The sequence below is a fragment of the Paralichthys olivaceus genome, chromosome 6, assembly GCF_024713975.1.
Source record: "Paralichthys olivaceus isolate ysfri-2021 chromosome 6, ASM2471397v2, whole genome shotgun sequence".
NCBI lineage: Eukaryota > Metazoa > Chordata > Actinopteri > Pleuronectiformes > Paralichthyidae > Paralichthys > Paralichthys olivaceus.
Window position 1 is genome coordinate 5,344,830 of NC_091098.1, and position 16,263 is coordinate 5,361,092.

Here is a 16,263-nt window from a genome sequence, read left to right on the forward strand (position 1 = left end):
TGCTTTTTAACACACAATGACCTTGAACAAGGACCAATTTCTTTTCAAAATATATACAATGATGTGTGCTTAAAGCTAGAGCTAACAGTTATCAAGGAATGACTTCAAGGTTCAAGGTAACTTTATTGTCCCTGAGGGGCAGTTTGTTACACAGCCAGCCGAGCAGCCACACAATCAGTGGACATAAAAACAATACCTCATATTGTTCAGGCCTGTAACAGCAGGGACAAATGCATTTTTAAACATGTTTGTCCTGCATCTAGTTTAAATATACTTGATTTAGATATCATTATATACTCTATATACTGAACCAGGAACTGTGCATGGCTGTTGGGTATATAATTGGCCCCTCTGTAAATTGTGGCCCCTTTATGGCTTTAGATCCACTGGAGGAATGTGCATGTAACATGTGTCTCTGTGAGAAAAACCTGATAATGTTAAGTTCCTTTGGTGCATTTGCTTCCCTGACATTCAAGTTCACTGGCGAGCAGCGCGGCACGGAGGGATTAGTGGACAGTAATGTTTAACTGGGACTGGGTGGGTCCTCACCTGCAGCCGCTCCGCGCTCTCACCGCCGGTGTGACACTTCAGCTCCGCCTCCTCCGCTGGGTTTACCGCCGCGGACCGGACACACTCACACACACACACGTGCACACACAGAGGCGGTGCTGCCGGACGGTGTGTGTGTGCGTGTGAGAGAGAGAGAGAGAGAGAGGGAAAGTGTGTGTGAGAGAGAGGAGCAGCTGAAAACTACCGAGCAGGTGAGAGCTCCATCTAATCTTCCGTCTTTGCGAACATTTGTTACCGGGCCACACCTCAGAGAGACCTTCTGTCAGCACAGTGTATCCACCACCAAGTTGACATGGAGGCTGTGTTATTACTGTGCTACCTGCCATCTGAACAGGCCAGGCTCATTTCATCACCTTTAAGCCTAGTTGACACGTTGATGTAGACAGTGGAGCGGTTTCACCTGAACTTAAACAAAGAATTGGTGCGTAAACGCTGCAGTTTTAACTTAACTTAAAGAAAGTATTGGTGCGTAAACGCTGCAGTTTTAACTGAACTTAAAGAAAGAATTGGTGCGTAAACGCTGCAGTTTTACCTCAAACTATTACCGTCGAGATGTCTGGTTATCTGGTTTGGTTTGCATCACAGCATGGGGTTACTGTTTAGTCCTTATTCAACCCTCCTGAATGAGCCAGGAGTATCACTAGTGAGCCTGCAGCAACTCAGGCTTCATGTTCCCCTCTACTCAAAAAATGTGTGTCCAGTAGAAAACTGTTGTGCATTTGTCTGCTGTAGAAGAAACTGTGCTTATCGTACCTCAGAGTTTAATGTGTGATGTGCTGGAGAGCAGATCCAGTGTGGTGCACATGCACTGAGCAGGAACTCCAGAGGTGGTTCATCAGTTAAACATTTGAAATGAAATGTGTTTGAATGTGGACAGGTTCTGGATTGAACTCGAATCAAATTATATTGGAATATAACCCATATCCACAAATCACAATTTGTGTTTCAACAATATGTTTGTCTGAGTTGTTGTTGGGAGGGGATTTGGTGGAAAAACCTTATCAGACACTAATTATTATTTAGAGAAGATCTTTTTATAAAAGGAATGAAGAGGATTTAGACTAAATCAATGCAAAAGCTGGGAAGTAAAATAGAGAGCTGCCAAAAGTTGTGTCAGACTTGTGCTGAAGAAATGAGAAACTTGCACTTGCACTGTGTGTGTGTGTGTGTGTGTGTGTGTGTGTGTGTGTGTGTGTGTGTGTGTGTGTGTGTGTGTGTGTGCAGGCTGCTAATGGCTGGGAGGCTGATTTGTGACACTGTGGCACACATTCCTACCAGATTAACCAGCAGCACAGATTAATGGAGAGCAGAGCTCACATTCGCCGTCCAGAATGGTTTGAGTAATATTCAGATGTTTGCTGCAGGTGAAGAACAAACACACTGTTGTGTTGTTTCTGTAAAAGATGGACCCCTGAGCTCCCATGAGTTAACACTGAATATCAATGTAACCTCAAAAAAGCATGTTCTCCTTATTGGTGCCTTTTGTGGGATTCCTATAACCGTTTAACTTTTCAGTGAGGAAAAGTTGGCTCTCGTCCTTTGAGTTCAGGAATTCCATATCAGCACTATTTCTTTTCAGCAACTTGTCAGTGTATTTAGACGTGTGTGTGTGTGTTTGGAGGGACATGTTCCTGTGGCCCTTGCAGGCTTAGTCTAGCTTTAATCAGCTCAAGGACATGGCCTCTCGCCCCACTGCTGAGAGCAACTCTAACCTGAAAGGTTAAGAGGATCCACGAGTCTCTCAGACCCCGAATGGTAGAGCTGGCTATGTGGGAGAGAGGAACACAGTGTGGGGGCTGCGTGGCCTCTCTGTTAATTGATTATTGATAGACCAATTGGGGTTTTGATGATATATGCGAGGACATATGCTGTGCAGGGATGAAAGGGTGTTAAAGGGTTATTTGTTAATTGTGACCAAAATGATCATGGTTATCAGAATTATTGCTGTATTGTTAAAAAAGCTTCTTGATTGCCCCCCTGGTGGCTGGCTGCAGTATTGTTTATAAACCCCGCCTCCGCCTGGTTAGTGGAAGGGACATGGACCAAACTAAAGTCAATTTGACAATTTATTAATTTCAAGTATTGTTGGATTTGTTGGATTTTCCAGTGTAACTATGTGACATCAATATATGTACTTGTCTGAAGTTCAGTAAATTGTACAATTCAAGTCTTGTGTCAGTCTACTTTGATGTCAGGGTCAACTGAACATTAGAAAACACTGCTATTTATTTATTATATACTATATTTATTTATTTCCTTCTTTACTGCTAATATTGCCTAATATTACATTCGATATTGTGTTACATGTTGTTATATTATTTTCACTTATAATAAATGTATTAACTTACATTTTGGATAGTTTTAGTATATTTCAACAATACCGCTATAAATCTGATAACCATGATCATTTTGGTCACTGTAATAAGACCCAATCCGACTGATACCCTGGCAAATCCTTCTGTTTTGTTATTGTTGCACAGCTGCTCCCATTGTGTGTTTCCTTACAATGTTTGCTGTGTGTGAAAAGGTGAAAGTCTTGCCAGTAGTTTTTTTCTCTTATTGATCTTGGACATACAGCGTAGCCCTAGTTACTGGGAAACAGTGTATAGAAGAAGTAGTTTTAAAATAAGGCTTTGATATTGGAGCCTCTGTCATGGCCTCTTCAGGCCGAGACGCTCATAATTACGTTGCCCGATATAAATCAACCCCTTCACTGACAAGAGGGACTGATGACTGCTACGCCTATTTTTCATGTCTGTCTTGCTCTAGTCATCCTGTCTGAAAGTTATATCAGGCTAATTTATCTCAGCGTATCTGCAACAAATGGTACTTTCATAGTCAGGAGATATAAAGATTTACTCTTGGTATAGGGGAGGATAAATAATGGATGAATGGATGGATATGGACTCTGGTCAGTTATTCCCATTATAATGATTTTTAGTCTGGTTTGATTATTGTTGATCATTTTTCATCTTCCATGAGCAACATGCTTACACACACACACACACACACACACACACACACACACACACACACACACACACACACACACACACACACACACCTCTCTCTCTCTCTCTCGCTCTCTCTTCCTATTAACCATTATAAATGTAGCCAGGAGTTTAATTCACCTATACTGGAGGTAGTTATAGTATAATAAGGCCATGAAGAATGTGGCTTGAACCAGGACAGTTTACCTGTTTACTTTTTCACAACTAGTCAACACTTTGCTCCATAAACAGAACAACTTCCGTCAGTGACCCTTCACAATAAAAGTCCCATACAGCTTCACTGCTATGATGACAGGCCAAAACAAATTCACTGACCAACCTTCCACAATAAGGCAACAAAATAAAATAGCTTACATACATTTCTTGAATAGCCAAACGTTACACTATAAAAACTAACCGGATATTGTTGATGTCATTGATGTCATTACCTATATTATTAGCTATATATTCGCTGCGTTGTTTGTTGTGTGTCTTTTTCCTTCTATAGTATAAACAAAATGAAAATCGTGGACATCCCTAACGCACACACACGCCTGTGAGTCACATCAGAGATTTTCTCTTCAATAACAGGAAATGCAATTTCCTTAAATCTTACTGAAAAAAGAAAAGCCAAAATATACAGCTTATCATTCATGTTGACAGGAAACACTGATTGCCCCTTTGCTTGTCAGATCACAGGACACGTCATCTGTACTTTCAAGTGCAGATTGTTTGTCATTTGCAAACCAGGTCTATTTAGCTGAGTCATCAAGCATGAGCCTTCAGATTCAGCTCACTGTAATAAAATATACATCTGCTGGAGGTGATGAATGTAGTGAGAAGAAATGCCAGTTTACACAGTGCACTGTCGTTATATAAGTGATGTCACCGTGAGATGTGCATGCACGTGGGGTAGAAAACTAGCGAGGATCACCCAGAGATCTTGAGGAGATCAACAGGGGAGTGGTTTTTGTGCCTTGAAGGAATGAATGGGCAGAAAATGTTGATTGTCTCAAGAAGGAAAACCTCTTTGTTAGCTCAGAGGGAAACATTTGATATTAGCATCCTAGTGATATGGTATCTAGCTACCGTTCCTCAATGGTAATCCATGCATTATGTTCGCTGACACATCCCTGTCATCATGTGGTGCGAATAAACACTACTGAACTTTCCAACAAGTTCCTTCCCTATCTAAATCATAAACATGCCCATATACAAGCCTTGATGTTCTTTTAACAGTGTCTCTCCTCCACATTACTGACCTTCTCTACAGGCCTTTGTCCTGAGCCAAACTCTGCATTGCCCTGTTCACCTCCACCTCTTACATACGGATTCTCTTGCTTTCTAGTCCAAACATGAAAAGTGGTGATTGAGTTGGTTGGTGTGTGTCTGCAATGAATTTAATCACCTTTAAACCTCCTTTTTTGCCACTGCCTAGTCATGCCCTTGCATGAGCTGCTTTGGACCTTGCAGGCGTGTCTCCCTGAGTTAAAGATTAATTTTTATGATTAAAACAAAAGACCCCTGATGACATAGTTGATCGGGGAATTGGACAAGAGCATAACCAAGGCAAAAAACACTTCACTGGTTGTCCATGAAGAGGAACCCACATACACATTGTCCAATGGGTGTGTGTGTGTGTGTGTGTGTGTTTGTGTGTGTGAAGTACAAAGGTTGCATCAAACAAAAGTCAAGCAAAATCAATAGTAGTAGGTATTAGGTGTGCTTTTATTAGGTATTTGGGGTCAGTAGCAGTGAAAATCTGCAGTGCATGGAAGATTGAACTCCCCAAATGCAGAATTAACTTTGACGGTAATCTTTCTTTTACTGTGAGATACCATCAGAAATAAATCACATATCCAGATAGTATTATGAGATTTCCTATGGCTCCATAAGTAATCATCTGACATGCATGTATGTGGTGGTTTGAGGAATTGTTTGATGGGAAGACGTTTCCTTTTTTGACGCCATGGCTAAACTGAATCCCTTCGGGTTGAAGAGGTTGTGTTTGGGTGGTCTATTAACTTGTAGAGTGTCACTGATTTACTGTAATCTCTTATGATTTGGGCTCTTTGAGTGTTTTAACGTAGAGATTTCAGTTCTCATTGTTTCCTTAGTGTTGCTTAAAGGTAAAACACTGTATCATATCTATTGAAATCCTCTTCACGTCCCAATAGCAACCAATAAATGAATATTGGCTGGCGTACCAGTCTGTCACTTACAGATTCACCCTGCTTTCACTGCACATAACTAGAGTATTTAGCCAGGGAGGCTCACACTGCTCAAGCAGAGACGATAATCAGTTATTGAGAGAGTCATGGAAAAGTCAGCCTATAACAGTTTTCAGGCAGTGCACGTTCATGTGTTTCAAAGCTCAACCACAGCTTTAAATCTAACGGACTAGACAATGCAACACCCCGTACCTATTTAGAATATTTACAACTTCAATGTTTCTCCAAAAAGTTTGGTACAAGTTTTCATATATTTTTTAATTACTATGTAATTGAAAACCACTGCTATAAATATTATTCATGCTATATATTTAAGTTGAAAAGTGAAGCATGGCTTGAAAGGCATCACAAAGACTGCAATTTACTCCCTGTCTAATCTGGGCGGAAGCACTTATTGTGGTTATGTTACAGTAACACAAGTGAAATCAAATATTTTAGAGTATGTTTATATTTTTTAGACACAGCTAACTAACTCAACATTTAACAGGAAGATCTGAACAATAAGGTTCCCCAGGGAGCTGGAAGTATTTTTCACAATATTTGACTGATGTCACAATCAGGAAACAGCAGTCATTTATTTTGTGTACATAGAACCTTAGATCAAAGCTTAGCTTTTAAGCAATCCTATCTTGAGAGCATGTTATCTGCTGCTTGCTGCACACTGCAGGTGTATTTGTGGTAGCTGCATATTTTAGAATACAATACATTGTTAAAGATTAAACCAGTGTCTCCAATCTTAGTCAGGGTCACATTTCAGATGCCCATTACTTGTTAAAGGTCCAGTGTGTAAGATTTAGGTGAAGGGAACTATTGGCAGAAATCTTATGTAGAATAATCCTCATGATGTTTTCACTAGTTCGTTTCATCTAAATTGTATGAATTGTAGTTTTCTTTACCCCAGAAAAGGTCCTTTATATTTAAATACTTTATATTTACATGGAGGGGTCCTCTCTACAGAGGCCGCCATGTTTTTTACATTAGTCCAGACCGGACAAACGAAACACCTTTTGAGTTTTTATGACAACTGAAGCTACCACAGGTTCTTTTTCATGTATAACATTTTTCTATATTTCACTTCTTTCCTGTCCTATTTACTATCTAACCAACCATATGATTTATAAAACTGTACATAAAAGTGTAGCACAAAGTAGCAGCTGCTCCAGCAGATACATCAGTAGCTCACACCCTGGTGCCTCAGTATTAATCATCTAATTGTCATACATTAGTCAGTGAGACCAAACCAGTGTTGTGTTTACTTTTGCTGGTTATACTTTACTTGCATTATCTTGAAGTGCCTTTTCTTAAATTATTATTAGATAAGCTATAGCTTAAAATGCTCAAAACAGTTTAAAGTCAATTACAGTTAAACATTCATCTAAAAGTAATGGATTAATAGATTTCTGAATTAAGTTTGATGTTAAATACGTGAAACAGTCAGTTTCAAATGGCATGCAGATCCACTTTAATATCACCAGTAATATTAAATGACATCCAGTTTAATATCAGTTGAATTGAACATATTTGGAACATGGTGCAGATGTTTAGGTGTATTTGAATGAATCTGGCTGGACTGAAACCTCTGGTGGAGTTGACAGTGGTGCAGGTTTCAAAAATGAGTCACCTCCCTGTATGGAAAACAGACTTCCTGCATGATCTCATCTGTATGATCTGATCCCATTTCCAGCCCAGCCTTGTTTTACAATACCTTAACAACAGTGTCTCAGCCTGCAGCGCGTCTGCAGTGTTTTCAATGGCTCAGTCTGAATCCCTTCATTTGATGTGTACACAAACCCACGTAGACACACACAGAGAGTCAAGCTTATCATGTTATGGTGTGCAAGGATCTGGGAGTCTGGGATTGTTTGGACTAGTGTCTCAAGATTTCTTGTCTTTGTCTGACTGTCGCACAGAAGTTATACGAGTTTCCCTTTATCTTTTTGTCGTTATTGTGTGTGTGTGTTTGTGACAAAGTCTTTGTTCAAGAACATTGATTTTCTGCATTCAACTAGCCTTCACACTACGACAATCATTGTTTTATATTTCTTATTGCCTTTACCTATACATTTACTTTAATTATACATTTAGAACCATATTAATGTATGCATGTATGCAGTGTATCTATTTTAACAAGCAGACACATACAAGGCATCCCAAACCACACTGGCCACTTACAATCAACAAGTCTGATATTTCAAAAATCTAAAAAGACAGAATGCAAAACTTTACTATCAATACAATAACAAATCATACAATCATTATTAAATGAGTGTTCTGTAGAGCACATACCTCCACCAAGGCCCAACACTCCCCTTGTGAAACCACGTTCAAATGCACTAGATCCTGACGCCAAGATCTGTGAATTACTGTCCGAGAAATCAACGCAAATGTGTGGAAACATTCGCAAAGTAAAGTGGATTCCAGGATATACAGTAAGATTCTAACTCTGAAGGGGACCATGGCCCTCTCATCGTGACTCTGATTAAGTTGAAATTGAACTTGTTTGACTGTAAAAGTCCTCCATGATGGATTTGTTGCTCATTTGTACACTGTGCAAATTGTAAAATGCTAGTGCAGATATATATGAATGCAAGATTGGTGAAAAAAACATGTCTGCCATCCACTTTGCATAGGGCAATTGAGACTTAAGAAAAAAAAAAGTGAAAAGAATCCTTTTGATGAGGTGTTGCATTGATACACAAAAAACGCAATAATACAGATTTATTTGGTGTCAAAATGAAATAACCAACTATGCAATGTCTGTGTGTAAGAGTGTAGTGATTGGCATGACTTCTAAATTCTCACAGCAGATGAATATTTGACAAAACCTCAACATAACTCAGCCCTCTTGCCAACAGGAACTCCACTTCTCTACTCTGTGCCGCCTGCATGACATGTTAATTCGGTCCTTCTCACTCTTTAGCAGAGGTCAAAGGTCACGTCATAAGAGCAGTATGAGTGCGAATGCTGCTTTGTTCTCTCCTGCAGTTCTGCAGTTGTCTCACCTAAATCTCTCCCATGTGTACACATATATCCCGTATGGTGATTTCTTTTACAGGTACAAACACGCACCTTCCCACTCCTCTCTCTTTCTTTTTTCTACCCTGTCATGGCACCAGAGCTGCCTCAGAGTTGTACGGTCCATTTTCATTTGACAGAGAGTTTGAGATAAAGATATTGAGACCAGCCTTCCTCTCTATGCTAAAGATAAAGCTGAAGGCAACAGCTAGGTAACCTGAAGGCCAGGTTTAAAAACAGCTTTCAAAGTCGGATCACTGCGCAGTTCACACTACACTGCTTGCTGTCTTATGATTGGGAGTCTTGCAGTTGTTGTGACTGACTGGTAAAAAATCAGGGGGCACCTCATAACTACATGTACCTTCACCACCTTCACCCGTCCTGAGCTCTGATTGGATGGGGGTAGCCAGAGTTTTTTATGCCGACTCACACTAGATTTCCAGCAGGTTAGAAATCAGATCGGAGTCTGCGACATGCTGGGACGAGCCCTTTAATCGTGTCTTTGAAGATTTCACACATAGCGAGTGGCGACTGCCGATCGGTGTGGGCTTTAGCTTTGCACTGTGACTTGAAACAAGGGTAATCAGTTTGTCTGCTTTTTCTAACAGTAACAAAGTTATGTTTGCTACAAGCATAACAAAAAGTCAGTATATATTATTGTGCATCTTGTTTTTAGGTCTATTGAAATTTAAAATAATTACATCCTCCTTTAATACTTCAACTCGTATGTGTGCAAATTGAACATATACAATTCATTCGTGAGCTGCATCAATCTTGTCATCTATCTATGAACCATGAAACTAAAAAGAGTATCTATATAAAGAGTATATGTCTTACCAGTCGACTACAGTCTCCAGAAAATTTCTCCTATTTCTAGATCTTGACTAGATTTAAGAAGTTTAAGTTTTATATTTGCGATTACATCCATACTACTACATCTCAACTTTGCCCCGGATACGCCTGCAAGCACACTACTCCTACAACTTTTAGAGCCACCAAAACAGAAGTTTAGAAATGCTGCTAGCTTTGTTTTGCTTTGCAAACTTGGGTGTAGTTTTAGTATGGACGGTCAGAAGCGGAGATGTTTTGTTCGCCTACAAAATGCTTCCTATTTGCACCAGCACATGCACGCCCAGTGTATGACTGGTCACTTGATATGCGTTTCTGGGCATGTTAGTATGGATAGAGACGAAAACTGATACAGAGTCAAAACTCTCTTGTGGACAGAGATCGTAGTAGACAGTAGTTTGGATGCAGCCTCGGTACAGAGGAGAAATGTTGGTCAGAGTGGAGAAGAAGCTTTTCGGCTCCTCTTGTCAAGTGCCACCAAAGTGCTGTTGTGAGGGTGAAGCTCTGTGGCCTAGTTTACCCCAAACAATCTGTCCCTTCTCATCTTCTGTCTCTTCCTCTGTTAACCATCTCTACTTTCTCTCTGGCTTCCTCTGCATCTCTTGCCCTTCACTCTCCCTTCGTGTCCAGAAGAAAGGGGTGGTGCATTCCAAAAGCCTGGAGACCATTCCCCTCTTTCAGCCAGTGGCCCACAGAGTGACAGAGGAATTAGAATAAGAATAGCTGCCCATTCACCCCAGTGCCCCAGTGACGAGTTGGAGGGAGCGAGGGAGGGCGAAACAGAGGGAGCCGGAGGGAGGAGAGGAATGAAGGTGGGGGGGGGGTCCCGCAACATACTGTGTTCCCATTGGCCGCTGGTGTTCCCTCTGTTTTTACATCGCTGCCGTCAGTTGTGCTTTCAAGTTTGTTTTACGCATTCTGGCGCACATACACACCGCACATGTGCATGCATGCGTAAATATACACATTGGGGTCCTGGGTTTGCACACATGCACACTGGAATACGGGAATCTACACACACACACACACACACATAGACGCTGTCAAGCAGCATTGGCCTGCAGAGACAGAGTGAGCATATCTGACCACGCAGTGCAGTGCAGAGGAGAGTGAGGTGTCCTGTGGCTGTGTGAGTATGAAGCTGAAATCATTTATTGCCAAGTATGGATTTATAATGAACATTATACAGTGACTGTTACATTGTCGTCTGTGTCTCTGTAACAGAAGGTGAAGTCTCTTGTGTTTTCTTGACTAATCCACTCTTGTTTGGATCATAATGCGACCTTGTGCTGTCACCACCGCTGTGGTTTGCCTGTGACTAAACTGTAAACTTTTTACTATGTAGCTGTTAGAATGTAACATTGGTGCAGCAAGTGGTTTTTCACTTCCTTAGCAATGGAATGTGTCAAAATACACATTTCATCTAAGAATGATTCTTACCATCATGTCTCTGAGTTTTTCGTGTGAAGCAGGAGGGTGATCTTGTTGTTATATTCTTGTTTTAAATCATATGCCAGTCACATCATCTCCAGAGCTCTTCATTAGCGAAGAGGCTTCAGGGCTCTCTCAGATGGGATATGTGCAATGAGGGTCCCCTTTGCACTGGGGCTGTAGTGGTAAAAAATAGATGCATCACTCTATCTCAGTGTCTCTACTGTCAGATGAGGAGATATACCTACAGTCTTGATTCAAACAATATTTGTATGTATAGTCTGAACAAGTGAACATTTACCTTAAAAATTAAATCAGTATTTTGTGTTACTCCACTGATCATAATTTAACCTATACTGCTGTGCATCACTAAATATATTCATGGGGTAGAATTCATTCCTTTCTTAAAATATTTATCAATCATTTTTTAGCAGGTCCCATTGTGTAGTTTTCAATATTCCTCGTAACTTGAACATGAACGGTATTTCATCAGTTGAATCCAGTGAAATCCTCGAATCACTCTCTGTTTGTCTTCATCCTTTACCTCCTCTAAGTCTTGAATCAGTCTCACCCTCTTTTCTTTGATCATGCTTTGTTACACTTTTACATCCTGCTTGTTTTGTTGTGTTTCCTCTTTGTATGCCCCTCTCTAGAAATACAAAAAGGCCTTATTTTAAATCTCTGACAGTGAAGCAAGGATTTATTGAAATGGACAATCCTTTTATCTAACAGCCTTGTATCTCAGCAATTATATGAACTTCAAAACCAAAAGTTGTGCTGCTTAACATAGGATGAAATCATTTTGCTTTCATTAACTTTGCCACTGCAAATTGCTTTTGAATCCACTCTACTGCATCAATGTTTGGTTTCAGTCAAATACAAAACTACAAGTGCGTTCCAATTTACTTGTCTGAAAATGATCAGTGTCCAGGTGGGTGAACCACAACGAAAGTTCTGTGATGCTTGTTTTATTTTTGTCAGAGAGCACCAACAGTGATTAATTATTATTATTATATTTTTCCTGTCTTGCATTCAGACCATTAAGGCAGCTGGAAATATCAGCAAGGTAGTCTTGGAAGTCATTTTTTATACATTTTTGTAGCTCCCCGCTTTTTTCCAAAAGTACGAGCCTCATCTCGTCTTGCAGATAAAGAAATAAGAACTTTTTCTCTGTGAAACCATTGAATTTCTTCCTGTTCAAGGACTAGTGTCTGACAGAAGCTGATTATATGTTGTTGTGTCCAACTAGACAAATTAATTAACATACCGTCATATTTTTAAAAAGAAGAATCAACATATTGGGTGCTTTTACTTCATATTAACTTATTTTAAGTCCATTCCCATGACCTCTTTGTGATTCTTTTGTGACCCTCCAAAGGGGTGGGGGAGATCCGACCCCTATGTTGAGGTTTATGGCAATATAACTCTGGTCAAAGGCAAACAACTCCAAATGCAGCCTCAGAGACTTGATCAGGCTCAAAATCAAGGCCTTCCATACGAAGGTTCAGTAGAGAGGTATCAGAATTGTGGGGTAAAAGGCAAACATCACTACAAGGATCAGAGATCATACACGTAGGAACTGAACTCAAAGGTGTCAAGACAAACATAAAACACTCAGAGGCTGCGTGTGAAAATCACTCGCTAATCACCCCACTAAAGAGTGAATTTGCCATTTTGTAGTGCTGTCTGAATGTTAAGTGATTTTTCTATAGCCTGTACTAATTGTATCCCACAGTGTAGTGTGAAAAGTAGTGTACAACTGATGGTCACTAACCGAGCAATATTTACCATCATGCATTGCACTCGTGGAGATGACAGAAAGAAAAATAGGGGAGAAATTACAGAAGAAAGGGGAAGTACATCTCAGCTTTCTCTGTCTGGTGATTTTACTCCTTATTCTTATCAAAAATATTATCACAAGGTTATATGTTTAAAGTTGCAGACATTTTCAAAGACCTATATTAAAATAGTTTGTTTAAACATGGTCATTCAACAGGCATTTTATGTACAAGTATTATAAACATTTAAAACTTATCATGGAATTTTCCACCGGTAGACATTGTTGTTTCCCGTCATAATCCTGTGTAATGACGTAATTACTGATCCGAGTAGTGAATGAAAGCATCTTCTTCTTTTGTCGATGAGCTCACTATATAGTCTGCTACATAGAAGACCTTATATAGTGAGTAGGAAGTAGTGAATGAGTGAGTGAATTCGGACACAGCCATTGAGGCTAAATACTAAAAGAAGAGTGGAGACAACGAGACATGTTAGACACAGGAGGGCAGGTGTGGGTAATCAAGAGAGCGGCAAACATGACCACGAGGGAAGTAACCTAAAACGAGACAAAATGTGACAATCAAAATAAAACAGGAAACAAGTGAGATTTAAATATTGTACATTTTAAGAATGTGTAATTAATGAAATAGAGGACCAGATGAGGTGTGTGATCAGGTTGCAGTCCATACCAGACTGCAGGACCAGTGTTAATTAAAACACTGACTTAAAGGTACAGTGTGTAGAATTTTGTAATATCTAGTGTTGAAGTTGCATGTTGCAGCTGAACACCCCTCACCTCACCCTCTCCTGCACATGAAAGAGAACATGTGGTAGCTTCAGTTGTGATAAAAACTCAAAAGGTGTTTAGTTTGTCCAGTCTGGACTAATGTAAAAAACATGGCGGCCTCTGTAGAGAGGGTCCCCTCAATGTAAATATAAAGTATTTAAATATAAAGGGTCTTTTCTGGGGTAAAGAAAACTACAATTCATACAATTTAGATGAAACGAACTAGTGAAAACATCATGAGGATTATTCTATGTTAAATTTCTGCCAATAGATCCCTTTCACCTAAATCTTACACACTGGACCTTTAAGAGATGTGACAGGCAATTTTTCTTAAAAATCATACTGCACATGCACAGTACCATGTTAATATGAGCAGGAATAAACAAGTAAAACTACCTGTTTGAATAGTGATGTAGGAAAATATAATGTCATCCTTGAAGGTAGAGGGTAATATGAGCACCAACAGTTGCTTTACACAGGCAGTCAGGATACACATTCATTTAGGCTGGTACAGGCATCTAAATATGAAGCTGCCAGTTTAGAGTGAAGACTGCACCAACGCTGCCCCTGGTGTGAAAGATGGACTGCCCACTATGATGACAGTGTTACTGGGGTGTTTTACTAGATGACGATCTACTTCTTTGTCTCACTCAGTATTTGTTTGTGTCTGCTTGTTACAGCCAGAGACAGCTCAGTGTCCACGCATCCAGACATCCTGATGATCATCATGACTGTGCAGCTGAGCCTCCTCATGCTGGGTGAGTTTACAAACCAATGCAATCAATGCATCACCTGTCATTCTGTGTAACTTGATGTTAGCGGAGCTTGGTTTGTTTGTAAAAGGGTTTGTGAGCATGCACCGCAAGAGAACTCGAAGACAACAATGTATTTTTTATCCCTTCAATCTGGACTGTAGACTCGTTTTCCACTGCTGAGTGGAAAATGTAATCCAAGAGAAGCCTTACTAACATTTAGAGAAATTTACTGAAATGTCATGTGTGTAATTGAGGTATCCATTATCACTGCTGGCTTCTTCGTATTACACACAGGGTGAGTTGTACTCCCTTTGGTGATCTTAACATTTCTATCTGCTGCCAGCAGGTTAAAGTGAAACCTGTCTAGTACATTGATTTGTAACACAACTGATGACATTTTGTCTTTAGTGCTAAGTGGCTAATGACACAACAGCTCCCCAGGATGTGAATCATTATTGTCATTGTCATTATTGCCTCCTGGTGGCTGGCTGTAGTATAGGTCATAAACCCTGTCTCCTCCATATTAGATGATGGGACATGAAACGGCATCACATAGGACTAAATAGTTAAAAAACATTAAAATTTTCTGGGGGGGGGGGGTTAATTATTCAATTAATGCTATAAAAATGGGGTGAAAAGACATGGTTGACAGCTGAGACTGACTAGCCAAGGGTCAAGCGTGTGTATCGGTGGGATCTTGCTAGAGTGCAGAAGTCTGCATTAAGAGATGGCAGAGTTCATTTCCAGGATGTTATGGCTTCATTTCTGGATAGTTTTAGGAAGTGGGGACGTGTCGTCCTTCTTTATATACAGTCTTTGGTGCGGCAAACAGAAGTGAACTACAGGGACAACAGTGAACCATAGAAATAAATAAAGATGTAATAAATAAAGACGAGGTTACATTTTACCAACGATCAGTCATTCTAAGAAACATCGGAGCCGCAGTGCATTGGAATTTACAGTGGTTACTTTTATGGGACAAAAAGAAGAATCCAAAAGATACGTGTGGGTTGTTTTTGCTTCTCTGCTGCTGCTACTTTATCTTCCCTGTAAAAACAAGACAAAAGACAAGCGAACTGTAACCACACAGCAAGGACACATTCTTTTTTTTCAAACCAAATGCTCCCTCAGTGGTGAACATGTTTGTCTCATCACAGTGTCGTCTCATTCTGAGCCTGAGCCCTGTTGTTGGGGTTGTTGCAGGTTTTTGCTTTAGCAGACTCCCATCTAAGGGAAATCCTCAGTGACTCTACTCTCCCTATGTCACTAGGTGTAATCCATTATTGTTTCATGTATGCTTCTCACAGGATTGAGCTGGTACCATGACTGTTTGCACTGGATTGTGTTTCCTGCACGGAACAAAAAATGGATGTCTTAAGTGCAATATATGGAGCAGGATGGTAGAGTGATGGGCAGCCCCGGAGAAGCGCCCTGCGAGCAATTGGTTTGGTGCCTTGCTCAAGGGCACCTCAGCAGTGCCCAGGAGGTGAACTGGCACCTCTCCAGCTACCATTCCACCTTCCATACTTTTTAGTTCATGCTGGACTTGAACCGCCCACCCTCCGGTTCCCAGGCCAAATCTTTTCAAAATTCAATCAAAATGATGTCATAAGTGATTGGCCGACATAAGACTCCATGGCTCATTTAATGACATGTTCTCTGGTGTCCTTCCACTGACTCTGTGTGCGTCATCTTTCACTGCTGCTTTGGGTTTGGGGCTGGGGTCGCGTTGACATTGGTTCAAACAAATGAAGACATTTTTGCTTTGTGGCTTAATCTTTAAGAAAAACGCTGGTGATATCCCAGGTTTTATTTTTACTGTTGCCATCATATTCCATGAAAAGATGAAAAATGTT

General features: G+C 40.3%; 1 protein-coding gene across 2 annotated transcripts in view; it reads left to right on the plus strand.

Moving 5' to 3' along the window:
- Nucleotides 1-605: 605 nt before the first annotated feature.
- Nucleotides 606-16,263, plus strand: part of lamb2l (laminin, beta 2-like) — a 55,249-nt gene continuing 39,591 nt past the window's right edge. Inside the window, exons 1-2 of one of the 2 annotated variants that reach the window (XM_020089346.2) lie at nucleotides 606-761; nucleotides 14,333-14,410. In XM_020089346.2, coding sequence (XP_019944905.2) covers nucleotides 14,371-14,410 — 40 coding nt within the window. In that variant the 5' untranslated portion in view covers nucleotides 606-761; nucleotides 14,333-14,370. Of the gene's footprint in view, nucleotides 762-10,579; nucleotides 10,785-14,332; nucleotides 14,411-16,263 lie in introns of those variants that run through there. The other variant, XM_020089347.2, reaches the window with a different exon arrangement.